Source organism: Triturus cristatus, chromosome 2_2 (genome assembly GCF_964204655.1).
Source record: "Triturus cristatus chromosome 2_2, aTriCri1.1, whole genome shotgun sequence".
Classification (NCBI taxonomy): Eukaryota; Metazoa; Chordata; class Amphibia; order Caudata; family Salamandridae; genus Triturus; species Triturus cristatus.
This window is the reverse complement of record NC_140582.1, coordinates 1,240,274,640-1,240,301,402: the sequence shown is the minus strand read 5'-3', so window position 1 is coordinate 1,240,301,402 and position 26,763 is coordinate 1,240,274,640. Positions and strand designations below refer to the sequence as shown.

The 26,763-nt window shown below is 46.9% G+C and overlaps 1 protein-coding gene across 2 annotated transcripts in view; it reads left to right on the top strand.

Annotated features, from left to right (window-relative positions):
* The window catches only part of CCDC142 (coiled-coil domain containing 142), a 261,614-nt gene that overhangs the window by 154,885 nt on the left and 79,966 nt on the right, over nt 1-26,763 (top strand). For both annotated transcript variants that reach the window (XM_085642907.1, XM_085642908.1), the window contains one exon: nt 2,285-2,399. In XM_085642907.1, coding sequence (XP_085499033.1) covers nt 2,285-2,399 — 115 coding nt within the window. The remainder of the gene's footprint in view (nt 1-2,284; nt 2,400-26,763) is intronic.

The following is a 26,763-nucleotide window of genomic DNA, read 5'->3' as shown; positions in this document are numbered from 1 at the left end:
CTCACTACCTGTCAAAGGGGAATGCCCTGTCACTAAATTGGTCAGGGACATATGCATACGCCTTTCCACCAATCCCCCTAATCCAAAGAGTCCTAGAAAAAGCAAGACAACCAGGAACAAACCTAATTCTCATTGCCCCACAATGGCCGAGACAGACATGGTACTCAACTCTGCTAGAACTGTCCAAGGGACAAATAATCAAGATCAGAGCAGACAAGGACATGTTGACGATGCAACAGGGCCAAATCTTTCATCCGGAACCAACAACGCTACACTTAGTGGCTTGGCACCTGAAGACGTAGAGTTTGGTCACCTCAACCTGCCTCAACGAACAATGGAAATTTTAAAGGAGGCAAGAAAACAAACTACAAATAATGCTATGCTGCAGCGATACACCACTTGGTGCACAGCTAACAATCAAATGAACTCTATCAAAACACAAGAAACAGTGATCATATATCTAACTCGTCTCCTAGACAGTCACATCAACTAGTCAAGCTTAAAGGTACACCTCGCTGTCATCGTAGCGTACACAAGGGGAAAAAGCATGCAAATGTTTCTTCACAAGACCGGCCATAAAACGATTTCTAGAAGGATCTGAAAAAATTGCTCCACCTACAACAGTTCCAGTTCCCATGTGGGGTCTAAATACAGTGCTCATGCATCTTATGACAAAACCCTTTAAGCCCATGCATAAGACAGAACTCAAACACATCACTTTAGAGACAGCCTTTCTCTTTGCCATTACATCCTTGCGAAGAGTGAGTGAGTTACAGGGGTTAACCATACAGGAACTATACATGCAAATCCACAAGGACAAGGTTATTTTAAAAACAAACCCACAGTTCCTACCAAAAGTGGTATCCAATTATCACTTAGATCAAAGTAGTCTCCTTCCTGTGTTTTTTCAAAAACCCACAATCAAGAGGGGGAAAAAGCCTCCATACCCCGAATGTAAGGAGAGCACTACTGTATACCCTACAAAAAAACGGAAAAACCCGTAAGACCAAACAGTTTTTTGTTGCATATGCAAACACAGGAACGCCAGTCAGATAGGCAACAATCTCACGATGGATACTCCAAACCATCCAACTATGCTATTCTATCGCTAACAATGAATTAACGAGGAAGAAAGGAGCGACTGGCATTTATGGCCAATGTGCCCATAGACACTATACGTGCAGCAGCCACATGGGCCTCACCACACACATTTACCAAGCATTATTGTGTGGACATACAAGTGAATAAGGAAGAGCAAATTGGACAGAAAGTACTTCCAACACCTGTTCGCAAGGTATTCCTCTTACCACAGCCTTCCCAAGATGGGAGAATGCCGCTAAATAATCTGGTGTACAGCTTTTGAATCCAGAAAAGGATTCACGCTGTAAACCGGAATGGTTACTTACCAGTAGGAGTAGTTTTGCAGCTTGAAGAAATTTCTGGATTCACATGCGACCCACCCAACCTCCCCTACAAGGAATACAAACAGGTGGGGAAGAAATATATTATAATAATTATCTGAAGAACCATCTAAAGGACTATAGACTAAAAACACTGAGAGAAAAAAGAATCAGAAGATGGCTGACATGCACAACGACCTTCAGGGCACCGTCTGACGTCACACAGGGGACGTACCTGGCACCAAATGGTGGTCGACAACGCCCAAAAAAAAACAACGACTATTCCGGACCCAACCACTAGATGGCGGAATGATGCACAGCATGTGAATCCAAAAAATTCTTCAAGCTGCAAAACTACTCCTACTGGTAAGTTCCCATTTCGTTCTCTAAATGTAAGCAATGGAAGAAGACCAGTCATCCAATCAAATCGATGGTAAAAAAGATGTTCAGCAGGTGAGGAATGTGCACAAAAAGAGATAGGAAGGCCTTCAAACAAGCAGCAGACAAATGAGACCAACAAGGAAGCCAACCACCAGTAAAAATGCACCGACCCACGCCTACTCTTCATATTGGTGCAAGAATCCCTTCAACAACTGTCTGTAGGTGAAACATAACAATATGTTCACCTTAAAATGAAGAATGTGTTTGCGGTCTCTGCTCCCATTACAGCATTTCTACAATGGATTGTATCATGATGTGTGGGTTCTGACATTGCTTATTACTTAAATCAGTAGACAACATAACAATGTCACCTTGCAAAGAAAAGGAATTGAATTTAAAAGATGTTTTAGTGCAAGCATGTGGAGGGATTCACGTTTGTTGACATTCAGTATACAGTGTAGTAGCCATGCTGGCATTGACGGAGCCGCTCTTGTCTTTTGCAGAGGTTCTCATTGGAGGTGCTGCAGCTGTTTGCCGATGACTGCCGGCGGATGTCGGCAGACCTCTTCCTTCAGAAGATGCCAGCAGGAAAGCACTGGAGGCTGCGACTTCAGTCAGGTAATCTATGCGGACCATACGAGGAAAAACTGTGATTCTAGACAATTTGGAATCCAGAAACTGTTACTGATTTTCTTTTGATGCAGACGAGATGAAATGGTGCACCAGTTAGATGACAATCCAGTGGCACAGCAAGATCTTCACCAGGGAGAGAAACAAACAAATCTGTAAATCACACAATTTCTCGTTGTGACTAATAGTGATAGCTAAATACTCATACAATGACAAAGGCAGGCTCATAAACAATGTCATATAAAATAAGATACCAGCTTAAGATTGACGCTCCCTGGGAGCTTGAAAGCCGATCTAGCTGTAGTCAGACTCAAAAGAAATTGCATATATTTCTGGTTGTCCTGGTCGGCAGCACCTTTCTCTCTGCAGTGTATGATGGACCGCAATAAGAGGGTACTATGTTTAGTACACTGGTTACAAAGGGCCTCATGTAGGTAGCCAAATACCGGTCGGTAACGGCCGATTTTCGGTAATTATACCGTTACCGACCGGTATTTTGGCTTTTGAGATGTAGGGGGAGAATGTCTGTATTCGGAATTTACCGAATCGGTAAAATTACCGATTCGGTAAAATTACCGATTCGGTAATTTTACCGATTCGGTAAATTCCGAATACAGAAATGAGATGTAGGGGGACTGTGTGGTGTGTGTGGGGATTCGTTATTTACCACCAACTAATAGTTGGTGGTAAATGACGAATATGTCTGTAAATGCAATATTTTGCCCGTAGATGTGTGCAATGTGGCAGACACACATGCCCTCAGGGCATGTATGTGTGCCACATGTGCACACATGGCCGAATCAGGGGTGCAACAGGGTGTCAATGTGACACCCTGCCACCCTTGCATGTGCTCCCCCATTACCGAATCGGTATTTACCGATTCGGTAATGAGGCATACCTTCCCATCAATGGGACGGTATGCCTCATTACGGAATCGGTAAATACCGATTCGGTAATTACCGAATTTTTCCGAATCGGTAATATTTACCGACCAATTGCCTACATAGCATTTACCACTTCATAAATACCGAATCGGTATGATTCGGTATTTATGAAGTGGTAAATGCCACCCCACCTACATAAGGCCCAAAGTGTCTTAGCAATTTACTATGTGCCTCTCTGAGCTGGACCTTTACCCGCCAATGGAGCGTCTGTTTCCTCATCGTTCACACACCGCACGAATGACCTGAAGGTAGAGAATCTTAGAGCCTAAAAGAACTCACTGATATAAACACTGAAACCTTTTGGCGTTTGAGACTCTGCGACCGAGAGTTCACAAGCATTTGCTGCTGTTGTAAACATCCCACCTTTACAGATGCGCAGATACATGTCTGTATGACAAAGTTTGTCCGATGCTTCGAAGGAGCGTGGATTACATGAAGATAATTTAAAACCTACCCTGATAGTGTGCTGGGATGGACAGACTTTGGTGCAGAGCTCAGCAGATCCCCACACTAGCATTGCACTTCTGCAGCTTTGGATCAGATGTAGACTTGCATGCTTTGAATGATGTCCTGTCGCTGTGCTGCCGATCCCTGTTAGAATGATAACTCATCCATTGATGTCGCTCGGATAGGCTCAGACCCTCACTCCGCAGCTAGGGAGAGCATGCAGGCTATCTTATAGACTGGCTATGATTACGTTGACTTCTCTCTCTGGGAATTTCCCCTCACCCAGTGGCAGTCTTCTATTTCTCGCTCAGAAGGACTGTCTGGGTGCTTCAAGCAGCGGAAAGCATAAATTATGTTTGTTTGCTTCAAACTTTCAACCTAACTGCTACTGAGCCTCCTTCTAAGGCACAAAACCTACCATTTAAACTCTGCCTACTTCTACATGTAGACAGACACAAGAGCAGAAACATATTGATATTCCACCTAACGGGGATAAACTGATGAATATTTCTGCAGCGATCAGGTCCGCTTCAGTGGAAATCGTGCCCTCCCAGCTCAAAGCAAATCATGGTATAACATCTAAATCTACACATTTCTTATTGACATTTGCCTTTTAAGCAATGCTGCTATCGTCCTTGAGGAAGCATTGCCTCTCGTCCTCCACTTCATCGTTGATCTCTCTGCCAGTAACCTTGTGGTCCATGACACTGTCATCAGTCACATTATCAACAACATTCCCTCTGTCGAGCACATCCACGACTGTACTTGCAGGCTGGGTATCTTGGTGGAGACAAAAGTGAAAAACAACATGTCATACATCCGTGTGTGCCATGTCCCCGACCACTGCATGTGATATTTGTAGGTCACCCCTACAGCAGGCCTGACAGATGTTAGGCAGGCTGCTTAGTACTACGTGTAAGGGCATGCCTGCATGAGCAGATGTGCCACTCTGCTGGTCAGTTCCATTGCTGCTAGTGCTAGTGGCCAGGGAAGCCACCTTAAATCATGTACTGAACACTGATGAAAATTAGTTCCCCAGCTACATGACCACTTCACTGAAAATCGGGATGTTTGGTACCAAGCATCTCGCCTTGATAAAACTACACTGATGTTGGATTTATCAAAACATGTTCTCAGAGGGCACCTTAGAGGTGGCCCCTGAAAACCTACCTGCCTCTGGTGTGCTTGTTGACTGGTTTCTGCCAGCCTGACACTCAAGACAAGTTTCTGACCTCTTAGAGTGAGGGCCATTTTCGCTCAAAAGATCAGGGACAAAAGCCTGTCTGAGAAAAGGGTGTACACCCCCCCCCAGAGAATTACCTGCTGGTTAGCCTCCTTTGGCTGGCAAGCTTGAAAGGATCCGCTGCCTTTGGAATGCAAATTTGGCTCCCCTCACAGGAGAGGAAGCCAGCCCCGGTGTCCAGAGCCCACCTGGCACCTGGACCGTTGGGAAAATTAGCAACTCAGATAAGTGTGCCACCCTCAGGCTAGGTGGTCACGATTTTTCAGAGGTAACCATTTACGTGATGGCATACCTAGGAATTCTCGGACAGGGTTATGCCCACGTCCCACAGCGAGTGGTCATATAGGGGGAGTAGTGAACTCAAGGGTCAGTAGCCCATTGGCTACTACCCTGCACTCCTCTAATGCCCATACATTCAGTATTTAGTGGAGTCCCTGGCACAAGAGAAGCAAATCCTAAACACCTAAGAAGAGAGAGGACACCAAAGAGCCGCAAAAGCAGAGAAGACTGAAGAAAGAACCCTGACTTGGCCCCAGCCCAGCTGGTCTGTCTGCAGCCCACGTTGAAAACTGCACAAAAGTCGACCTGTACTGCAGCTGTGACTCCAGAAATTTGGGAGGACTGATTGCCTTTGAAAAAGACTCAAACCTATCATGAACAGCGGATCTGTTCAGCAGAAACTCCAAAAAGAAAACTCTGATGCCTACGGAACTGCCTAAACCCAACACTGTTGCAGGGATTCTGTGTTTGCACAGAACTATGCGCAGGAAACCAGGACCTCAGAGAATTGTGGTGTACCAGAAACTCCCCTCAGAACCAAGAACCCCATATCCGACTAGCTTAGTGTCCCATTCGTTAGCCTAGATCTAGCTAGGCGGTCCCAATGTATAGACAAACCAGAACATGCGACTTAGATATTTCTCAGGAGTGGTGTGCATCCGAAATACCAGTTTGTACTTATTTATCAGTCCACAACAGAATAATACAGACACGGTAAAGTTTAAAGAGTTTATTTTATAAACCTCGCGTCCTAAGATGCAGCACTTTGGCTAACACAAGCAGACAAATGGTTAAGATCAAAACCATCAGCATTGTTACAATATCATACACAATGAAAGGAGCAATCATAATAATAATGACAGTGGTAAACAGCCACACTCCTTTCTCTAGCAACTAATAAATTATTATTAGACTAATAGAAGGTCTCATAGGCTAACAGGGGGGGACCCCATACCGTATAGATCAGCTTAGTAGAATCACATCACACGATCAGCTAGCTCTCTCATGCATCAGCTCTTCTGTTCGAATGCATTCTAAAACATTCTGTACTGTAATATTAAAGGCACTTGTCCTTCAGATATTGGCAGCTGCATGTATGATATGTCTAAAAAGTGGTACGATCAATCTGAACACAACACTCTGCACCGTCTAGTGTCCTAGACTTGTTCTTTACATGATGTACAGACGTAGGTCGCAGCACACTGTTAAGAATGTTTAAACAATAAATTGTTATCCTGTAAGGCAAAGTCGAGTAAGCATTTCTAAAATGAATAACATATAACAGTGTTGCGTGCAAAGCATCAGAAACGGCAAGCTGGCTTTCTAACAGTTGTCTCGGTTATGCTAACTTAGTGTTGTAAATAGGGAGTGGCTAACCCATATAACAACACCTGAACCTGCCACTGCACCTGTCGTCTCTGGCCCGAGTTGAAGTGGGCCAACGGTGCCAACAAGGTTTCCCAGCCCTTCAGAGCTAGAGTCTGTCATGGTTTTACCCCTCCTGGATGCCCCAGAATTGCCTGCAGCCTCTGCATGCAGGCCTCCTCTACTGCTACTGCTCTGGTAAGCAAATACCGGATGCCTAAAGACACCTCTGAGCCCATTGCCCCAAGGCCTTAGAGAACAGGACCAAATCTATCCCCCCCCCATCCCCGAGCATTGCAAGGCCAGAGTCCACTTGCTGGTTCAGCCCGACTGGTTTCCTAGCCAGAGCCTGCAGCCTCTTTTTACAGAGACTGATCCGTATTGAAACGCATTGGGCTTCCGTAGCTGATTAGCACCCTGCACCTCGTGCCGCTGGTGTTGTACTGTTGGTGCTGCCTTGGACCTTGCCCACCACTCACCTTAACTGCTGGAAATTGGTCCTATAAGTCGATGTACTGTACCTGTTTGCAGAACCTGTTCTTCCTCCACAGGATAACTTTGCAGAACACAGAAATTGCAGTGTTTACTTTTTAAAGTGAAAAGAATGTATATTTTAAAACGTACGTACCTGAACAATTTTTCTCTGATGCCTAAACATGCATGAAGATTTTTGCTATTTTTATAAATTAGTGTGAATCTCCTTCAGTTGTGTTGTCATTTATTAATCATTGTGTGTATTTTACAAATGTCTTACATTCCTCTGTGGTAAGCCTAAGGTTGCTCGACCACACTACCCTCTAATAGAGTACTTTGAGATTCCATAGCAAGCCCTGTCCATGAGTAAGGGAATTGCTGGACTCTTTACATGGTATATTAGATTATTGCTATATCACATAAAGAGCCAGCTTCCTACACCCTCTTTTGACAAATTCCTCATGAGTGGCACAGTTCTTTTTTTTAAATTCTTTTTATTGAACATCATCGACATAACTCACCATATTGATTCATGAGCAAGAGACAAGATATCTTCCGGATTTCCGACTTAGGTCACAGGGAATCAAGTTACAATGACAATTAGGGGGTTACAAGAGTCTCATTTTCATTCAAGGGTGTCGGCGGGGTACACATATTCCCTCTGTTTACATTCCAAGGCCCCCCACACCCTGTTTCATTTCCTGGGACACCCTCTGGCGACATAAACTGATTTCTCCCGGTACATGGAAATAAATAAATAAAATCAAATACATGCACCAGTCTATGTCTTCCTCCCATTTTCCAAGTGTGGGCGGTTGGTGGACCCCCCAATTTTGTGCAATGTTCCTTTTCACGATCATAACTGCCAGAGTTGCCCATTGCTTAGTATAAGAGTTAAGGTCCGTCGGTTCCCATATATTTAGGAGGCACTTGCAAGCCTCTGGCTGTAGGTCGATGGTAAGTACCTCCCGTAAAGTGTAATGTATGGCATGCCAGTAAGACTTTGTGTGCACATTCCCATATGATGTGGATAAAAGTGCCAACTTCCCCACACCCACGTCTGCACTCCCCACTATCTGCCCTGCCCATATGGACCAAGCCCGGCCCTGTGGTGTAAATCCTGTGTAGAATTTTGAGCTGAACTAAACGTAGTCTGGCCTGGACCGCTACTTCTCTCGAGGAGGAGACCGCCTCCCGCCAGTCCTCTTCATCCAGTTCTAAGCCGTCTCTTATCCATTTCTCCTTAAGAGATTGGAGCGGGTCTTCCATATTATTAAATAGTTTTTTGTAGATCAGAGAGATGGTTTTCTCGGGAAGATGGCCATCGAGTAGTCTATCCTCCAAGGGGGAGGCATCCGGGAGGGGGGACTCACTGGTGATGTGAGTGTGCAGGGCGTGCCGAATTTGGAGATACCTATAGTACTCAGTGTCCGCTAGGCGATAGTGTTGTTGGCGGGAGGCAAAGGGGAGGACTCCATCCTTGACCTAGAGATCTTTAATCTAGGAGATACCAATAAGGTCCCATTTATCAAAGCCCTCGGATTGCCACAGATTTCCCAGCCTTTCGGAATTCCACAGTGGAGTAGCCAGGGTGAGTCTACAGTCACATCCCAGCTGTTTGTTAGCCACGTGCAAGATATGGACCGAGTGTGCGGTCGGCCCAGTGAGGGGGTATTTACGAGTCCTAGAATAGAGTGCTCTGCTGTAGACCCCCGCCCCGGAGGAGCCACCTGTCCATGGCATACCCGGGATCGTCAGGACGGCTATACATCCCCTGGTTTATAGTCGCCAGATGGGTCGCCCAATAATACTTTTTAATGTCCGAGAGACTGATGCCCCCGTCGTACCAGTTAAGGGTGAGCTTGGTTAAGGAGATATGGGGTTTAACATCCCATAAAAGGTCTCTTTGAAGACTCTCTATGTCTTTAAAATACGATTTGGGAACTGGATCCATTGCATTCTGGAGGGCGTATAGGAAGCGGGGCAGTGCCATCATTTTAAAAAGGACAGCTTTACCCAATAATGAAAGGGGCAGAGACTTCCAGTGTTTGATGTCGCTTTTCAGTCTCTGTATTAGTGGCAAAAGATTGCGGGCGAATCGGAGCTCGGAACTCAGCGTGATAAAAATGCCGAGATAGCGGAAGCCATCCAACGCTATCTGTATCGGGCAGCCCCTCGGGTGAATTGGTGATTCTTCCTGCAGGACATATACCACAGACTTTGACCAGTTTATGGTGAATCCAGAGTATCTCCCAAACACTGCAAGAATGTCCAGGAGGCATACCAGGGAGGCTCTCGGGGAAGTCAGATATAGCAGAATGTCATGTGCATACAATGATATCTTATCTTCCCAGTCCAGGGATCAGCTCATACCGCAAATCACAGGATCTCTGCGGATCCAAGCCGCCAGGTGCTCGAAGGCTAAGGCAAAAAGAAGCAGTGATAGGGGACACCCCTGACGTGTGCCGCAGCTTAGTTGGAAAGCTGGTAAATTGCGGTTGTTCACGACGACTTGAGCCATGGTATTAGAATATAGCAATCGGACCCAGCTCATGAAAGTGGGTCCGAATCCCAATTTGTCAAGCACAGCAAAAATATATGGCCATTCTACCATATCAAATGCCATAGTGGCGTCTAGAGATACTAATATTGCTGTCTCTAGGATAGTTGTTGCTCTGCCCAGAACGCCATGTAGTCTGCGTAAATTTAAGGCGGTGTTCCGATGTGGCATGACTGGTCGGGGTGCACTATGGTATCAATCACTTTTATTAAGCGTATGGCCAATAGTTTTGCCAGTATCTTAGGTTCTGCGTTGAGCAGTGATATCGGTCTATAAGATGCACAACTGGTTTTGGGTTTACCCTCTTTGTGGATGACCTCGATGTTTGCGATCCTTTGATCAAGAGGAAGTATCCCTTTTTCTCTGCTATCTTCGAACATCGAATGGAGGTATGGGGCTATCTTGTCCGGTCTTAGTTTGTACAATTCGATTGGTATGCCATTGGGACCCGATGCTTTCCCTGAATGCACCTCCCGTATCGCCTGTACCATCTCAACGACCGAGAAAGCGGACTCAAGATACTCACGATTTTTATCTGTGAGGGTGGAGAGTCTGATATCCCGGAGCAGAGCACTGTTGTCTTTGTCCGTATACTGCCCATTCGTGCGGTATACTGTCTGGTAATAGTCTGCAAACCAGTCGGTTATTTTCTGCAGGTCAGTTATAGGGTCGGTGCCCTCGTCCTGCAGTTCTGGCACTAGACGGGCAGCCCATTCCTTCCTATCCATCCATGTAATTAACTTCCCTGCCTTGTCTCGGAGTTCATAAATCCTGCTCTGCGTATCTCTCCCCTGCCCCCTGGCTCTATCTGTTGCTATGCTTTTAAATTCATCTTGTTTTAGGTTCAAGAGGTGTAATTTTTGGGGGGTCATAGCCTGCTCTAATTCTTCTTCCAGTCTAATTATTTTGTCTTCTGCCCGCACTAAATCTCTTTGTTTGTCTTTTTTCTTACCAGCGATCAGGGATAGGGCTTCCCCACGGGTAACTGACTTGTAAGCTTCCCATAACATTTGGGCTGAATCTACAGTCCCCTCGTTTTCCTGGAAATAGTGGTCTGTGGCTAGGGCTACTTTCTTTTGAACTTCTGGATCTCGTAAGTACCACGGATTAATAGGAGCTATTCTCCCAGCACTCATTTGGCCCAGGACCGCTTTCATCCTGATCGGTGAGTGGTCCGAGATACCTCTGCCTAAGTGGCGGATCTCCCTAATATTGACTGCCTGCGCCGCCGGGACTAGGATATAATCGATATGAGATAGACTACGATGGACTCCTGATAAGAAGGTATATTGAGTCCTGTCTGGGTTGTGCACCCTCCATCCGTCCACCAGTCCCATGGACTCGAAGTCTGGTAGCCACCTCTGCGCGGGTCTAATGTCCCGCGGGGAGTGTCGATAAAGCGCTCCAGAAACCACTGCATTAAAGTCTCCTCCTATCATGAGGAGGCCTTCTGGGACTGACAGAAGTATAGCACCCAGGTCTTTAAATTCGTCACTCTGGAGGCTGGGGGAAACATACACGGAAACAAATGTGGCCATCCTAAGCTCCCATTTGCCCGAGAGACCCACATATCTACCCCAGTTATCGGACCATGTGGATTACACTGTGAATGGGAACGAGTTTTTGATTAAAATCCCCACCCCCCGCGACCCGGTGGTGAAGCCCGCGTGTGCAACCAATCTATATCCTCCCTTGTTTAATGCCTGGCATGTGTTCCCAATCAGATGTGTTTCCTGTAGGAGGACAACATCCGGGGCCTGTCTCTTGATGTAGTGGTGGACCATGCCACTCTTGACCTTGTCGCCGAGTCCGTTGACGTTTCGGCTAAGGACTCTAACCCCTATATCCCACTGTGTACCTATCTATAGTAGTGTATTGCAACCGTTCCTGCTCTGTATCACATGTTGGTGTGGTCGATAAAACAAACTCTACATACATTTCAATACTCAATAACGTGAACATACCCTCCCAACATCCCCCCTCCCTGCACCCCTGCACTCCGGGCTCCAAAATGCCCATGATTCAACCTGCAGAGTGCTTGTTGTCCTACAAAGTAACTAAATGTAGAAAAGTGGGGTACGTGGTGTCTTCCCCCATACACAAGCAATACAGTCGTGCAATCCCTTACATGCAAATCTGAATGTCAATCAATGCTGCTCTGGTGAAAGGCTTGTAGCTTTACAGAAATAACAGCAGGTCTGCCCCGCAAGGGTCCCAAGTCCCCTTCTAGGTCAAGTTGGCTCATAGGCCCATATCAACTATGCCCCCACCCGACAATCCACCCCCCCCCCCCCCCCAACGGTTTTACCCCAGCATTCCAAGAAGTGCTGATCAGCGATGTTCCAGCCAGTCCGCCGCTGATTCTGGGTGCTCGAAAAACCATGCCTTACCGTCCGCCTCCACTCGAAGCCTGACTGGGAACAGCACGGCGTATTTGTACCCTTTGTCTCTCAGTGCCTTCTTGATCCCCAGAAAGGAGCGTCTTTGTCTCTGGACCAGCTGGGTAAAGTCTGGAAAGAAGGTTATTTCCGCGTTTTCATATTTCAGGGGTGGCCCCGTCCAGGCATGTTGGAGTATCACGTCTCGATCCCGGAAGTTGAGGACACTGGCTAGGTCCAGTCGAGGGAGGGGGCCCCGGGTTTCGGCCGTCCCCCGGGGACTCTGTGTTCTCTCAATGACGAAAAACTTCCCTAGCCCCCTGGGTTGCAGGTGATTCAGGATAAGATCTTCCATGAAGAGATCCGTGGCGTGCCCCTCCGAGTTTTCACCTAAGATTCGCACATTGTTACATCGCAGGTACCTTTTGTAGTCATCCAGTTTGGTTTCAGCAAATTTACGAAACTGTTGCAGTTCTTTGACGTCTGTCTGTGACTGGGAAGCATGTTCCACTAGACTCGCGGTCATGAGTTCCACTTGTTTGACTCGTTCATTATTTTTATTCATGTCCGCCCGGAGTAGGTTGACGTCAACTGTGATGGCGTCCATCTTGTGTTCCAGCGAAGTCTTGATCCCGGCTATCGCTTCTAGCATGTCTTTGAGCGTGGGCTCTGGGTCCACCTCTCCAGGTGCTCCTCCGCTCTTGCTCGTAGGGGAGGGTTCAGGTAGGGACGTCTTGGGGAGCGTGTACCTGCCCAGCCTGGTCTGCTGCCCTGGTATGCTGCCTCTATTTGACGACATTTCGCCTCGTTTTCTCGTCCCGGGTGCGTCAATGGTGGTGGAACGCCGCGATAACAAAACTGAGTTGCTCCCAACGTTGAAGGCAGACCTGCCACCTCACTGATGCCCCTCGGCGAATTCCCCGGAGCAGCCTCACAATCGAGGGTAGGGGAGGCGGGTGCCGGCGGCCGCGGCACACGACCCGTTAACTAGATTTTGGGGGGGCTGACCAATGCCCCGGTATGATGGGACCAAGAGTTCAGCGGCTATCCAAGTTATGCCCCGGGAGGATTAATGATGTGTGCTGCGTGACTGAGTATAACATAGGTGCTCTCTAGAGAAGAATAAGATGAACACCGCCTCAGACCTCATGCAAGTGGAGCCAAAGAGCAGGGGCGCACCCGAGGGAGCCACACCAGTCCCGGCCCCCCGTGTTTGCGACTGTGTTGAATCAGGGACAGTCCCGGTGTCCAATCCCGCCGTGTGCTTATCTGCGGTGGTTGTTGTGAGGCGGCGGGCACCACTGAAGGTACCAGCACTGTGTGGGGCCTTCACCTCCGCACAACCCGAGGCCCTCGCTATGCTGCCATCCACGGGAGGGAAAGGTCTCTTGTCCAACGGTCAGGGTGGGGGTCGCGAGGCCACAAGCCAAGCGGAAGCACCCACATCTCACCTCCGCCCCTCCACAAGGTCACGGCTCTCTATTTTCCCCCGCGGGATGCCGTCACTATTTTCGCCCTTACGGGCCCTATATATTCCTCCTCAGTCCACACCCCGATGAGGGGAGGGGAGGAGTGGCACAGTTCTTGTTGATTACTCTTCAGCATTCATAAGACCATTACGATTCACCTTTGTGAACAACTTGATCCCGGTCTTGTTGATGAAAACGGGCTTTTTTGGCCCTGGGTTTGTCCTTGCTTTCCACAGTCCTAATGATGCACCGGCCTCTATTTGTGGTGCAGTAGAACTGTGTGGCCTGATTCTTGCAAGGAAGAACAGCGAGAGCGGTTGGTTGCGTTTGAGGGATTAGTAGATCCTGGCCAGCTAGATACAGTTTTCCTCCCGGGTGTGAAGCAGACTGAACGTCATAAAATCCATGGAGAAGATACTTCTCACACGTTTATCATGCCATTGTCCTTTCATTTTGGTGTTTGCATATCCATTACCTTTGTAATCCAGCTGCCAGAAGAGGCCTTGTCATCACTTTGAATAATTATGGACGAATATGGTAGGGGTTGCCTGGGACCAGTCCCACACATGTTCAGCCCCAAAGTCTCCCAGCAGTACCATGCACGTAACCCACAGCTGCTGCGCTCCACACAAGGTTCATCAACCTGCTTTAACCAAATATTCAGTAAGGAAAAGCAGGTCAACATTCCCTACGCTCCTCTGTTGTGCCTGGTGGAAAAGATGAAGATGGAGGTAGAAAGAGGAAGACACTAGTTGTTGGGATGCACAAGGAGATGATGAATCAGGCGACAGTGTGATGCCGTGAGAGCGCTTGTTTATTATCTCCCCGATCATACTGTGAAGTCACCTTCTTTGAATCAGTTGCCCCACTACTACTATTTGATATCCCAGTGGGCAATGAGTAAGATAAATGTTTTTTCTGTGATTTCAAGAAGTCTTTTAAATGAAGGTGATCTGTTATTGGATTGTCGGTGGGAGGAAGGGCAGGCACAGTGAATATGAGTGTGACACTGTTCCCTCTTAGACATGGTATCTGAAGATAGATTAGCAGAAGCAGCCTACGGCAAAGAGGAGATGGCCTTGTCCTCCGTCATTGGTGCGGCAGCTTTATGCATGAAGCAGCTGGCCAGTGTGGCAATTGGAGCTGATGGATAGTTGGCAGCATCATGTTGAGGCCTGTAGTCCATGAACAAAGTGTAGACACGCATGAGGCATTGTTCGGTAAACTCCTTGGCAAAGCCCTTTAGATGATTAAATCAAACAGAGACATCGGATCCTTGGTCTCCCTTCAAGCCAGAAGGGGCTTTACTTTTTGAGTACGAGCAGGAGGATTGCATCCGAAAGTGGAGGAGCAGACGTCTGCATTTTCCTCAGTCCTTTTAAATCTGCACAACAAGAATAGAACCACCAGGGTTAGCCAGTGAGGCCAGATTATGAGTTCAATTAAGATTGGTAGGAGCTCTAGCCACTATGCACAAAAAGGCTAAAGATGGGGCTGGGAAACTGCCCTAAGATATGTCCCTGATCAATCAAAAACACATAAACCTATCCCAGACCTCGAGCCTCAGTGCTCCCCCATTGGGTTCTCTTAGGACCTTGTGTTAACAGGACGAAAAGCCATCGCCCGCTTTCAAGGTCTGATCTTCTGGCCTTTCAGACATTGGTCTGTTGGATCCAAGTGTTTGCTACACCCTATGAGTAGGGCGCTCAGTGGGTGAGAACGTTAATTTCTTCTTTTTTTTCTACTTGGCCATTAGAATCATAGGGTGTCTCTCAATTGATGAAGAGGCCAGGAATGTGTGGGCAGGGTAGGCAGAAGGGATTGAACAGTGTAAGTAAAACTAATTCTATGCTGGACGTCCAGAGACTTTAGTCTTGTCCCCACTGGGTAGGGTTAAACGTTTATCGGGGTTATTTCGACCCATGTAGAGAGGACTAACACGGTTTTGCTCTTATCACAACCCTCTAATGAGGTGTGGGCGATTTAATCAGTGCCAGTGACCCTCTTTGCACACAAAGATTAAAGAAAGTAAAAAAAACAAAAAAACAGTCAAAGTGTAGTTCTTGTCATCGCTGGCTTCGAGGGTAAGTCGGTTTGTCTTCCCTAAATATGCGTTGCCTTGTCTCACAGGAGAAGTATTTCTGAAGATGGACTGAAGAATCGTTCTTGGGTCCTTGCCGTGTGTGCATCTCCTCAGGTACACTCACGGCAAGGACAAGCGATGCTGCCATCACCCGCTTTCACCGCCAGTTTGGGGACTCCATGCCCCAGGATACTTTGCTCTCCCAGGAGGGAGGAGCGTGCCAGCCTTCGCGCGCTTGAAAAGCGCCTTCAACCCCCGCACCATGGGACACTGCCATCGCCCTCTTTTACCGCCAGTTTGGGGACTCCATGCCCCAGGATCCTTTGCTCTCCCAGGAGGGAGGAGCTTTCCTGCCTTCGCTCGCTTGAAAAGCGCATTCTACCCCAGCAGAGCCGGACGTTGCCACTACCCTCTTTCACCGTCAGTTTGGGGACTCCATGCCCCAGGATACTTTGCTCTCCCAGGAAGGAGGAGCGTGCCTGCCTTCACGCGCTTATAAAGCGCCTTCAACCCCCGCAGCGTTGGACGAGCCCGGGCCAAGGGCTTGCCCGTCCTTGCTCCTCATTGACAGGAAGAGGCAGGGCTGGGCCACCCCTCTTTCACTTGGCTCTGGGACTACGGACCGTTTTACGGACTAGTTTGTACTAGTATCGGCTGCCCGCCGCCCTTTGAGGTACTGTTTAAGCTTGCATTCTTGCTGTTGCCCTGTGATGTGGTGCCTCCAAGTATAATCCTGATTCAAACTATATTGTTTGTATCTATTTTGTGCTTAGTAGTCTGATTATTATCTGGCTATTACTTAGACCTGAGCCCCAAAACACATTTTGGAAGGAGGGTTTAGCCGGCTTGCTGTTACTAGAAGGTCATTTTACACTGGCGACCCTGGACCACAATATGGATGTAGTCTAATTGATTGAGAACTCATTCAGTTTGGAACTCGACCCTCAAAACAGTGAGAATGAGCAATTGAAGGCTTACTTAAGGAGGTCGAACAGCTGTAGACGTCAATACATTCCCACTCAGTTATTTACTCGTGAAAGGGAGGACTTTTGTGTACACAAACAATATATAAACACACAACGTTGGAATATGCAACGAATCAGTCGTTTCTAGGGCTGATTCAGATCTACAATGTCTTTTCAGAATATTGTCTGGCAGAAATATTGTGTCCTAAATGTAATCTACAAAACTATTGCGCCTTTGGGGTTAATAATCAAAAATAGGCATCCAATGTACTTTATTTACTCAGAGAAGGATATTTAGGGCAGGATATTAATGTCGGAGGATGTTCCTATGTACAATATTCTGATATAGAACATTGAGTGAGACGCAGTATTTGTATGCCCGCTAGCATACAGTCTCTCACATACCTAAACACTGTTTAATGTTTGAAAAACTGGGGTTAAGTCTGCCATCACCATATGTTCATTGTTGACATATATATGTGTTAACATAGAGGCTACCTCCGATGCGGACACTTGAGAGGTACTCCTTTTTAAATGTTTTCATGACACACCGTAATTGCTGCTGACTTATTTGTGCTACCAGACACCAGCGCTCCCACACATCTATTGCTAGAAACGTCATGAAAAAAAAGAACGGTAAAGCCCGTTTTTATGTGCGCGTTTGCATTTGGCGAGTTGATAGAAATACTTGTTTCCGAGGCACACCACTAGATGGCAGGAAGGTGAGTTTGGCATAAGGAGAGAGATTGCAGATGGACGGCAGGACCAGGGAGAAAGTTAGAGTACGAAAAGGCGGACAAACACAGTTGAAAGAGGCAGAAAAAGGGTAACTATTGAAAGCAGAAGGAGACACTAGCAACGAGGGCCGGAGAAAGGCACGAGCAAAAAAAAAAAAAAAAAGCCCGGGAGTGGTGAAATAGCCTTATCGAAGCTGCTGCATTTCAATCAAGCCCGGGAGTGGTGCGTGCGTGTATGCGCAGTCTGCTCATTTTCAAGCACTGCACTCGTGGCGCGCCCCTGCTCACTCCCGCAAGGTGGATGCTGCCACAAGCACGAGTGTGTGCTTGAAAAGGAGCAGAGCGACGGCTAAAGGCCCTCCAATTCAGCGCATGCGCGCTGCGTAGGCGAGACCTAAAAAAGGCCGGGAAGTCCCAGAATCATGCAGTCAGTAATTGTGTTATAGATCGAATAGACACCCTCATTGGTGAATGTGATGACATTTTAGAGGGTGAATCAACTACGCTGTATGATACTGGCAAATCTCCTCACAGACCCACCAATTTAAGCCCTAGCCTCCAACCAGTCATTCCAGTAATGTTTCATAAACCAGCTCGAAAAGGGGCACCCCCATCGATTATGAAGGGAAAACTGGATATTGCAAGAGCTTGTAAACTTCCCATCAAGCCTTCTGGCATTAGTTACGAACAGCCGGGTCCCGCTGTTATTTGTACAAACAGGTTTTCTCTTCTGGCGGACCCGTTTGAGGGGGATCGGGAAGCAAGGCCCCCATCACCCCAGCCCTCTTTGACCCCTGGCGTATGGATAGGCCCTAGTCCTAATATAGAACCCCAAGAAGTGTACCGGTTTATCAACACCGTTAGATTAGAAATAGAGACTATGAGAACAATGATTGAGGGCCCTACTTCTATGGTTAATCTTTTATTGCAAAAGGATTGCTCCAGTTCAGGGAGTCTAAACTCCCTGAACCAAGCCCTAATCTAGCAAGACTAATCACATCACACGTGAGACAATTACCCAAAATAAGGGCCTCTGCCCCAATGAGTCCACACCACCTACTCATGCTATCCCGACCCATAAGCCATCGCCAATCCTACCGATGGCTAAGTGCCCAATTTATCCTAGTACTAGCCATCAAAATGACCGCCGTAGTATAGTAATAACACAGAACCATCTAACCTGCACTAGACCTTTTACCTCATCGCTGGCCCAACACCCCTTGCATAGCATTCAACATCGACTAGCTGACTCAAACACTTCTAACCTGACCTAAACCCCCAAAATTTACATGGCTAACGTACCTAAGTATGACTCTAGAAATGGTATTAAAAACGGGGACTCGCTGACCAATAAAGTCATCTATTGGAGTCGCCATGTTAGGGGTTGTCGATCAGTTATTCAGAAAGACATTGTCAGAGCTTGTAGGCTTTGCTCCGGAGCCCAACCATTAGACTATATTGAGCTTACCCTGTCCGGAGGTGATCTTGCAGAAAATCTTCTCGCCTTAGAATTTCGCACTTGTCCCTCTGGAACGTCTTCCATCCAGCTTAGGCGATTCTTACCTAGTAGTCAGGGTAGGCAACCCACCAGGCAAATACCTACACATCTAGCAGGATGTTCTCTATTGGAGGCAAACGACTGACTACAAAGTGAGCCCAAATTTTATTGCCCGCCAGGCAAATATACAGGAGTGCCCTGGAAAAGGCTAAGAAAGCATGGGACAAAAATGGTGAACAACCTTTACAACGCAACTTTTACACCGCACTACCATTACAACGAAACTATTACAACGCGAAATCTGTTACAACGCATGCCATTACAACGCATGCTATTACAACGAAATGCACTAGATGGCGTGCTAACATTAGAAATAGTGTAGTTTTACTATCCAAACACCTTCCCTACTGCAACGTGGACTGGAGTTAGAATAGTAAATTATACATTTCTAATGTCAGCACTCCATCTAGTGTACGTCGTTGTAAAAGCATGCGTTGTAAAGGCTGGCGTTGTAACAGATCTTGCGGTGTAAAAAATGCGTTGTAACGGCATGCGGTGTAAAAGCATGCGTTGTAACGTCATACATCCGACAAAAATAGATGGCAGGACCTCAGACGGGCATGTACCAGCAAGAGTTCCAAACAGTTTTAGAACATAGTAAAATGGGGTAGGGGTTGCCAGCCATTATCGCCACACAATCATGTTACCCAGGACCAATGGGTTAACCATTTTAAACCCCATTATGCCTGTAGCCTATCTGAGGGTGATTTGGTAGGCCTCCATATTAATTCTATCAAGACAGGGTCTTTGACTGGGCAGATGTCAACATCTCTTTAGGAGCGGTAGCGGGTGGGAGAGCTCCAGGACTAGACGGCATCCCGGGTGATATATTTCTTTATGAAAAAACTAAATGGTGCCGGTCTATATCTCTGCTGGCTAATGCAATTGCCCAGGGTGCACCAGTCCCCGATACCTGGAAAGGGGCCCATCATCCTAATAGATTCTCTGCAAAAAATAATGGGGCGGCTAGTCCTATGTCAAGAATTCCTGTCATACGAGGGGAGGAAAACGGTAACCAGCGAAAACGGACTACATCTCCCAGGATGCTTAGCGGTTGAGAGGTTATGTAAACAGGAGAGCTGTTACATAACTCAAGGGAAACACGCCCTTATGTAAACAGGAGAGCTGTTACATAACTCAAGGGAAACACGCCCTTATGTAAACAGGAGAGCTGTTACATAACTCAAGGGAAACACGCCCTTATGTAAACAGGAGAGCTGTTACATAACACAAGGGAAACACGCCCTTATGTAAACAGGAGAGCTGTTACATAACTCAAGGAAAACACGCCCTATAAAGGGAGGAACCGGGAGGTACAAGGCTGTCGGATATTGTGTTTACACCGACGTACCTGCTTCGTGAAGAGCAGTGTTCCGGAGTGGTGCTCCAGTAAGGCAAGAACGGAGGTAGGTCGAGTCATTACTCCCTGGGCCGTGTCTTGCCCCATCGTCACCTGTGAAGGACCCGGAAGCTCTACCGGTCAACCATTGAGCTTCGCTTTTTGACTCGGCTGAGTCCAAGCGCAGTGGCGCTTTTGCTGGTTGGAGTCGTAACTCCCAGCCCGACCAGAGACACAGGGACTGCCAGCTGTAACGCACACCAGGAGGTGTTTGCCGCGTTACAGACTCGGAAGTCCACAGGATCGATCGAGCGGCTGCTCTCGGTTCAGTCTTCTTGCTTGTGATTGGGGTATCGGTGACGCATCACCAGGAGGTGACTCCGCGTCCCGGTGCAGTCTGAGGAAGAGGTTGAGCGGCTGCTCCCTTCAGGTAGAGACCCCGGCTGGGTGTTTCCCTGACTCCTCGATTCTCCCCAACACTCTTCGTGCCCCTCACAGCCTACCGATTGGCATTGTCGGCCATTTCATTTCTGCCCTCTGTTGGCATACGCCGGGATCGGCGTATATGCAGAGGACGGTTAGGACCATCCGTGCTGTGGGCTGGTAACGTACTTAGCCTGGAGGATTCCAGTGACTATAACTTTTGTTTGTTCTTTGTATTTTATTTGCCTTCATTAAAAGAACTAACCCTTCACAAGTGGTTGCGTCCTCATTGTCGTGTCTGTTAAACGATCCTGAGACGTTCAGGGCGTTACATCCTAAATAAGGTCCAAGATTAAATAGATGAGAGGTGTATTCTACCCCATTACAGGCTGGCTTCCGGGCGCATACCACCTCCCCTACTTTCAGGTTTACGTCCTCTAGTACTCAGACCCCACATATCACTTCTGACAGGGGGCCTAGGAATATACCGAGAACACCTTGCTCACCTAAGGGATTGCGAGACACTAGAGGTATATCACCAAACTTGTCCAATGGGCAAATGACATCTTACCTTATTTCATCAAGGCTAGCGGTGATATCTTGGAACATCGCAGGGTTGAGGTCAAAGGTCACATCTCCGGACTGGCATACCTTTATAGAGCATCATGACATTTGTCTTTTTCAGGAAACTTGGTTAGTTGACCCCCTCCATTGTTTGGGATATTAAATTACCCCATTCCAGCCATTAGTGGGGGAAAGGCCGGCCATCAGGGGGTTTGACACTCTGGGTTCGCCAAGCGATTGGCTTTAGTGTCCAGGCTCTCCAGACTCAGTGGAAGGTCATCCTTGCAATCAGGCTGAAGTTGGGTTCACAAAGTATTGTTGACATTTATAATATTTATGTGAGAGGAACAAAGGGGAAGAAGCTGGAAGTTTTGGCGGCTTGCGACGATTTATTAGATCTGCATTTCCCGGGATTCTCAAGTCCTAATTGCGGGAGACTTTAATGTGTCCTTTGAGCCCCTGGGAAATGAGGAGTATGATCTTATTGGTGAGGAAGACACCCAGTGGGGTATTCCTAAACTAGAATTAGCACCCATAAAAAAATGGTCAGATGTGGCAATTCAAATCAATTCCATTTGTCTAGAGAAAGGTTTACGGGCGGTAAATGGAAGAAGTTTATCAGACAGACATGTGGCAAACACATTTAATAATGGTCACAGTGCTAGCCGCATTGACTATTTATTAATTAATCTGCAGCTATGGCACACCTTTGGAGATATGATTGTGAGGACCTGTTAGAGAGCGATCATAACCCTCTGTGTGCCACGTTTGATCTATTGCCACAGAGGGTATTTACACACCCAGGTAGCAAACTGCACACTCTTGATGGGATCCCCATAGATGACATAAGACAATTAAAATGGGTGAAGATATTAGAGAAGCCTGACCTCTTAGACACCATCACCATGGATGTTGATTGCGCCATAGGTGAGCTAGAGGCTTGTGCGGCCATTTCCTTGGTTTTGGAGCACATAACTACCATTCATAATAAATTATTTTCCCATCTTTGTACTCACTTCGTCAGGCATTGTAAGAACAAAAAAATTCAACAAAAGAAAGCGTGCCAATGGTTTAATGAGGAATGTAGCGTGGCATGCAGTTCTTTATGGGCCGCGATTAAAGCAGTAGACCCTGGTATAGTACGGCTAGCCAGGCAAACATACAGGAGTGCCCAGGAAAAGGCTAAGAAAGCATGGGACAAAAATAGATGGCAGGACCTCAGACGGGCATGTACCAGCAAGAGTTCCAAACAGTTTTGGAACATAGTAAAATGGGGTAGGGGTGGCCAGCTATTATCGCCACACAATCATGTTACCCAGGACCAATGGGTTAACCATTTTAAACCCCATTATGCCTGTAGCCTATCTGAGGGTGATTTGGTAGAGCCTCCATATTCATTCTATCAGGACAGGGTCTTTGACTGGGCAGATGTCAACATCTCTTTAGGAGCGGTAGCGGGTGGGAGAGCTCCAGGACTAGACGGCATCCCGGATGATATATTTCTTTATGAAAAAACTAAATGGTGCCGGTCTATATCTCTGCTGGCTAATGCAATTGCCCAGGGTGCACCAGTCCCCGATACCTGGAAAGGGGCCCATCATCCTAATAGATTCTCTGCAAAAAATAATGGGGCGGCTAGTCCTAAATAAGGTCCAAGATTAAATAGATGAGAGGTGTATTCTACCCCATTACAGGCTGGCTTCCGGGCGCATACCAGCACTATTGACCAGGTGTTTCGATTCATCTTATTATACTGGAAGTCGGTGGTCCTGGGCAAGGGCAGCTTGTACGCTGCCTTTGTGGACTTTGTCAGCATATGACCTCGTCCCTCGTAACAAATAATGGGCAGTATTGCAGGAGATCGGGATGTCTCCCGAATTGCTAACTCTTATTGCTAGACTTCATGAGGACAATTATGCCCCAAATTGTTGGGGTTCCCCGGGTAATGTTACAAATCCCTTTCCCATCGAGAAAGGTGTACGCCAAGGGTGCGTGATGGCACTGTAGTGTAGTTCCAATAGTACCCTTCATGCAGGACCTATGCATTTGCGGATAACAAACTGTGGGTCTGGTGGGAGACTGACTCGGTACACCCCTGCCTAATACGTTAGCCTGTTTTCGCATTAGCTAGCTCGTAGTGCTATCAGAGAGATTAGATTTTGCAACCTCAGAAAACAATAACCTCAGACTCGTGGAAATAATATACTACTTTTCACCCAGTCACTCATGCTTGCTTGTTTTGCTCTCAGAGAGATACACAGAAGAAACTGTTTGGCATGTTTACAATAAGAATTTATTGTACCGTTGTTCTTCTCATGTAAAACAAATGTGCTGCTGCAACTGTAACTCAGTAGCAGAGATATAGTATCGGCAGTACAGTGAATTAAAAGGAATAGTATTGTTCTACCATTTTACAATAGTCATGAACACGTACATGAATATAAAATGCATTTATAAAATAAAGTGCATACTCCTAAGATGCCTGTGTAGATGTACCTGAGTGTACCTAGCATGTAAGTAGGTGCGAAAGAGCTACTAAGACTAAGAGCCTAAAAGTCTAGAATCTAAGAGCCAAGAGTCACGCTAGGATTTAGTCGAACCTCCATACCTGAATAGTGAGAGTGTGGGACCTCGTCCTGGACTTGAGTTGGACACCCCGTCAGGGATAGTTAGACCACTGTCAGCTGGAGCGATGGCATGCCGGAGCCACAGCGTCTCTGGTCCGTGTGTCGGCCTTGAAGTCTCGGTTCCCTCCTGCCTACTGATAGCAAGAGGTGCTGTATTTATACAGTCTATGTGCGTATGTTACCCATTGTTCAGTATGAGGATGACGTTGTGGATTAAACCTTTGTGCGTAGATAGGAGAGATGAAGTATGCCCCCCTGGAGAGTGTACTCATAAATTATTCATTTGTGCTAAGCATGACGTCTTAGCAATATCGATCGGGCAGAACCCACAATCGTCATAGACCTAGGTGAAAGGTTTAGTCCTTAAAAGGCGTCAGTCCTTATAAGACGTTCAGTCCCTATAAGGCATTCTGTCCTTATTTGGAGTTATGTCCTTATAAGGCACGTTCTTATGAAATGAAGGGGAGATGATGTAGGGAAAGAGTACTATGTTCTCTAAACCTATATTAGGGTACCGATATGAAATATAACACCCACTCCTCCATATACTTAACAATAATAATACACATTTCGAGATACACATTTATAACAGTGTCAGTACATAATATTATCAAGAGTCATTTAAAATGTTACTAAAAACTTTAAAAAATCATTTAAAAACAATTTAAAAAACGAGGCGATAAATGTTATTTTGGTAATAGTTTGACATTTCGTTGTAAAGTTCTGTAAATCACAGTTCTTAATGAGTTCGATTACACAAGTTGAACTACTGCAGGCGTACTAAGAAGGCCATGCTTATTGAAAGTATCAATTTGAAAAAGTTATTTTGAAAAGGGGAAAGAAAATTTCTGAATTTGTTCCCAGTGCACGATGAGCCAGATTTCGGTTATAAGTCCTGGCTGGGAGATATAATATTATCCCTGCCTGCTCCAGCAGGGGACAAACACTGCAATACCTCGTATAGCACATCAAGTGTGCATAGATGAAACTCCTAGCTGCCAACAAATGTTGTCCAGGTAGCCGGTGCTAAATTCAATACCTCTGTCCCAATGCTGGAGCTGAAATACAATTCAGTTGTGAAAGGCATCTGCGGTTCCTCAAGGAAGGCATGCGTCAAGTTGGGAAAACGCTGGGGACAGAGTCGTGCATGGGTTCCAGCCTGGAGTCTAAGTCCGCTGGCGTCTCCATGCCACGTGTCAGATAGATGTCTAACTCGCATTCTCCTCTGCAGAACACGCATCGGAAGACAGGTACGATGCAGTCGTCAAAGACTGGTCTGAAAGATAAGAACCAAGAAGCACTTAGTTCTCGTAGGTGAGGTGCATCCAGATGCTGTACCATGCGCTCACGGTAATATCTCTCCAGGAGAGCTTTTGCAATCTCGCTGGCGGTTGGTCCTTCCATTGCGCAGCAGGTAGACGATAATCAGGATTCCAGCTACAGCGAGCAGGATCAGAGGTAGGACCCAGAAAATGCTTCCAAATACGAAGTGTATAAAGTTAGTAATAACTCCGAGGATTGTCTGGAAGGTGTTAAGGAATCCTGACCCTATGGTCTTAACTAGGTGTATAATGCCACTCGTATCTGACATATTAAAGATACGTGCAAAAAGAACTATTGATGGACAGAATGCAGAACAATGTCATACATTCACCCCAGTACAGAGATCTGGGCCTAAATCAATCGTTTTTTTGCTCACCATGCCATTCCAGTTTGGACCCAGCCATATGCAAATCAGTCTTGACCCTGTGCCCAATGGGAACAGTCCAGCCTGAACTGCCAGGCCAGGTCCTCCCTGGACTGGAAACAAGCATCCTAAGACCGGTTTCGGGGTTTCACCCCTCTTCATCCAGGATAGCTTGATTCCAGTGGCATGGAGAGCACGGTACACGCGTCTGAGCATACCCGTCCCACTCGGGCGACAAATGCAAAAAGAACTATTGATGGACAGAATGCAGAACAATGTCATACATTCACCCCAGTACAGAGATCTGGGCCTAAATCCATCGTTTTTTTGCTCACCATGCCATTCCAGTTTGTACCCAGCCATATGGAGATCAGTCTTGACCCTGTGCCCAATGGGAACAGTCCAGGCCAGGTCCTCCCTGGACTGGAAACAAGCATCCTAAGACCGGTTTCGTGGTTTCACCCCTCTTCAGCCAGGATAACTTGATTCCAGTGGCATGGAGAGCACGAGACTCAGGTCTGAGCATACCCGTCCCACTCGGGGTGACAAATGCAAAAAGAACTATTGATGCACAGAATGCAGAACAATGTCTTACATTCACCCCAGTACAGAGATCTGGGCCTAAATCCATCTTTGTTTTGCTCACCATGCCATTCCAGTTTGGACCCAGACATATACAAATCAGTCTTGACCCTGTGCCCAATGGGGAACAGTCCAGCCTGAACTGCCAGGCCAGGTCCTCCCTTGACTGGAAACAAGCATCCTAAGACCGGTTTTGGGGTTTCACCCCTCATCAGCCAGGATAGCTTGATTCCAGTGGCATGGAGAGCACAGGACTCACGTCTGAGCATACCCGTCCCACTCGGGGTGACAAATGCAAAAAGAACTATTGATGGACAGAATGCAGAACAATGTCATACATTCGCACCAGCACAGAGATCTGGGCCTAAATCCATCGTTTTTTTTGCTCACCATGCCATTCCAGTTTGGACCCAGCCATATGCAAATCAGTCTTGACCCTGTGCGCAATGGGAACAGTCCAGCCCAAACTGCCAGGCCAGGTCCTCCCTGGACTGGAAACAAGCATCCTAAGTCCGGTTTTGGGGTTTCACCCCTCTTCAGCCAGGATAACTTTATTCCACTGACATGGAGAGCATGGGACTCATGTTTGAGCATACCCGTCCCACTCGGGGTGACAAATGCATATATT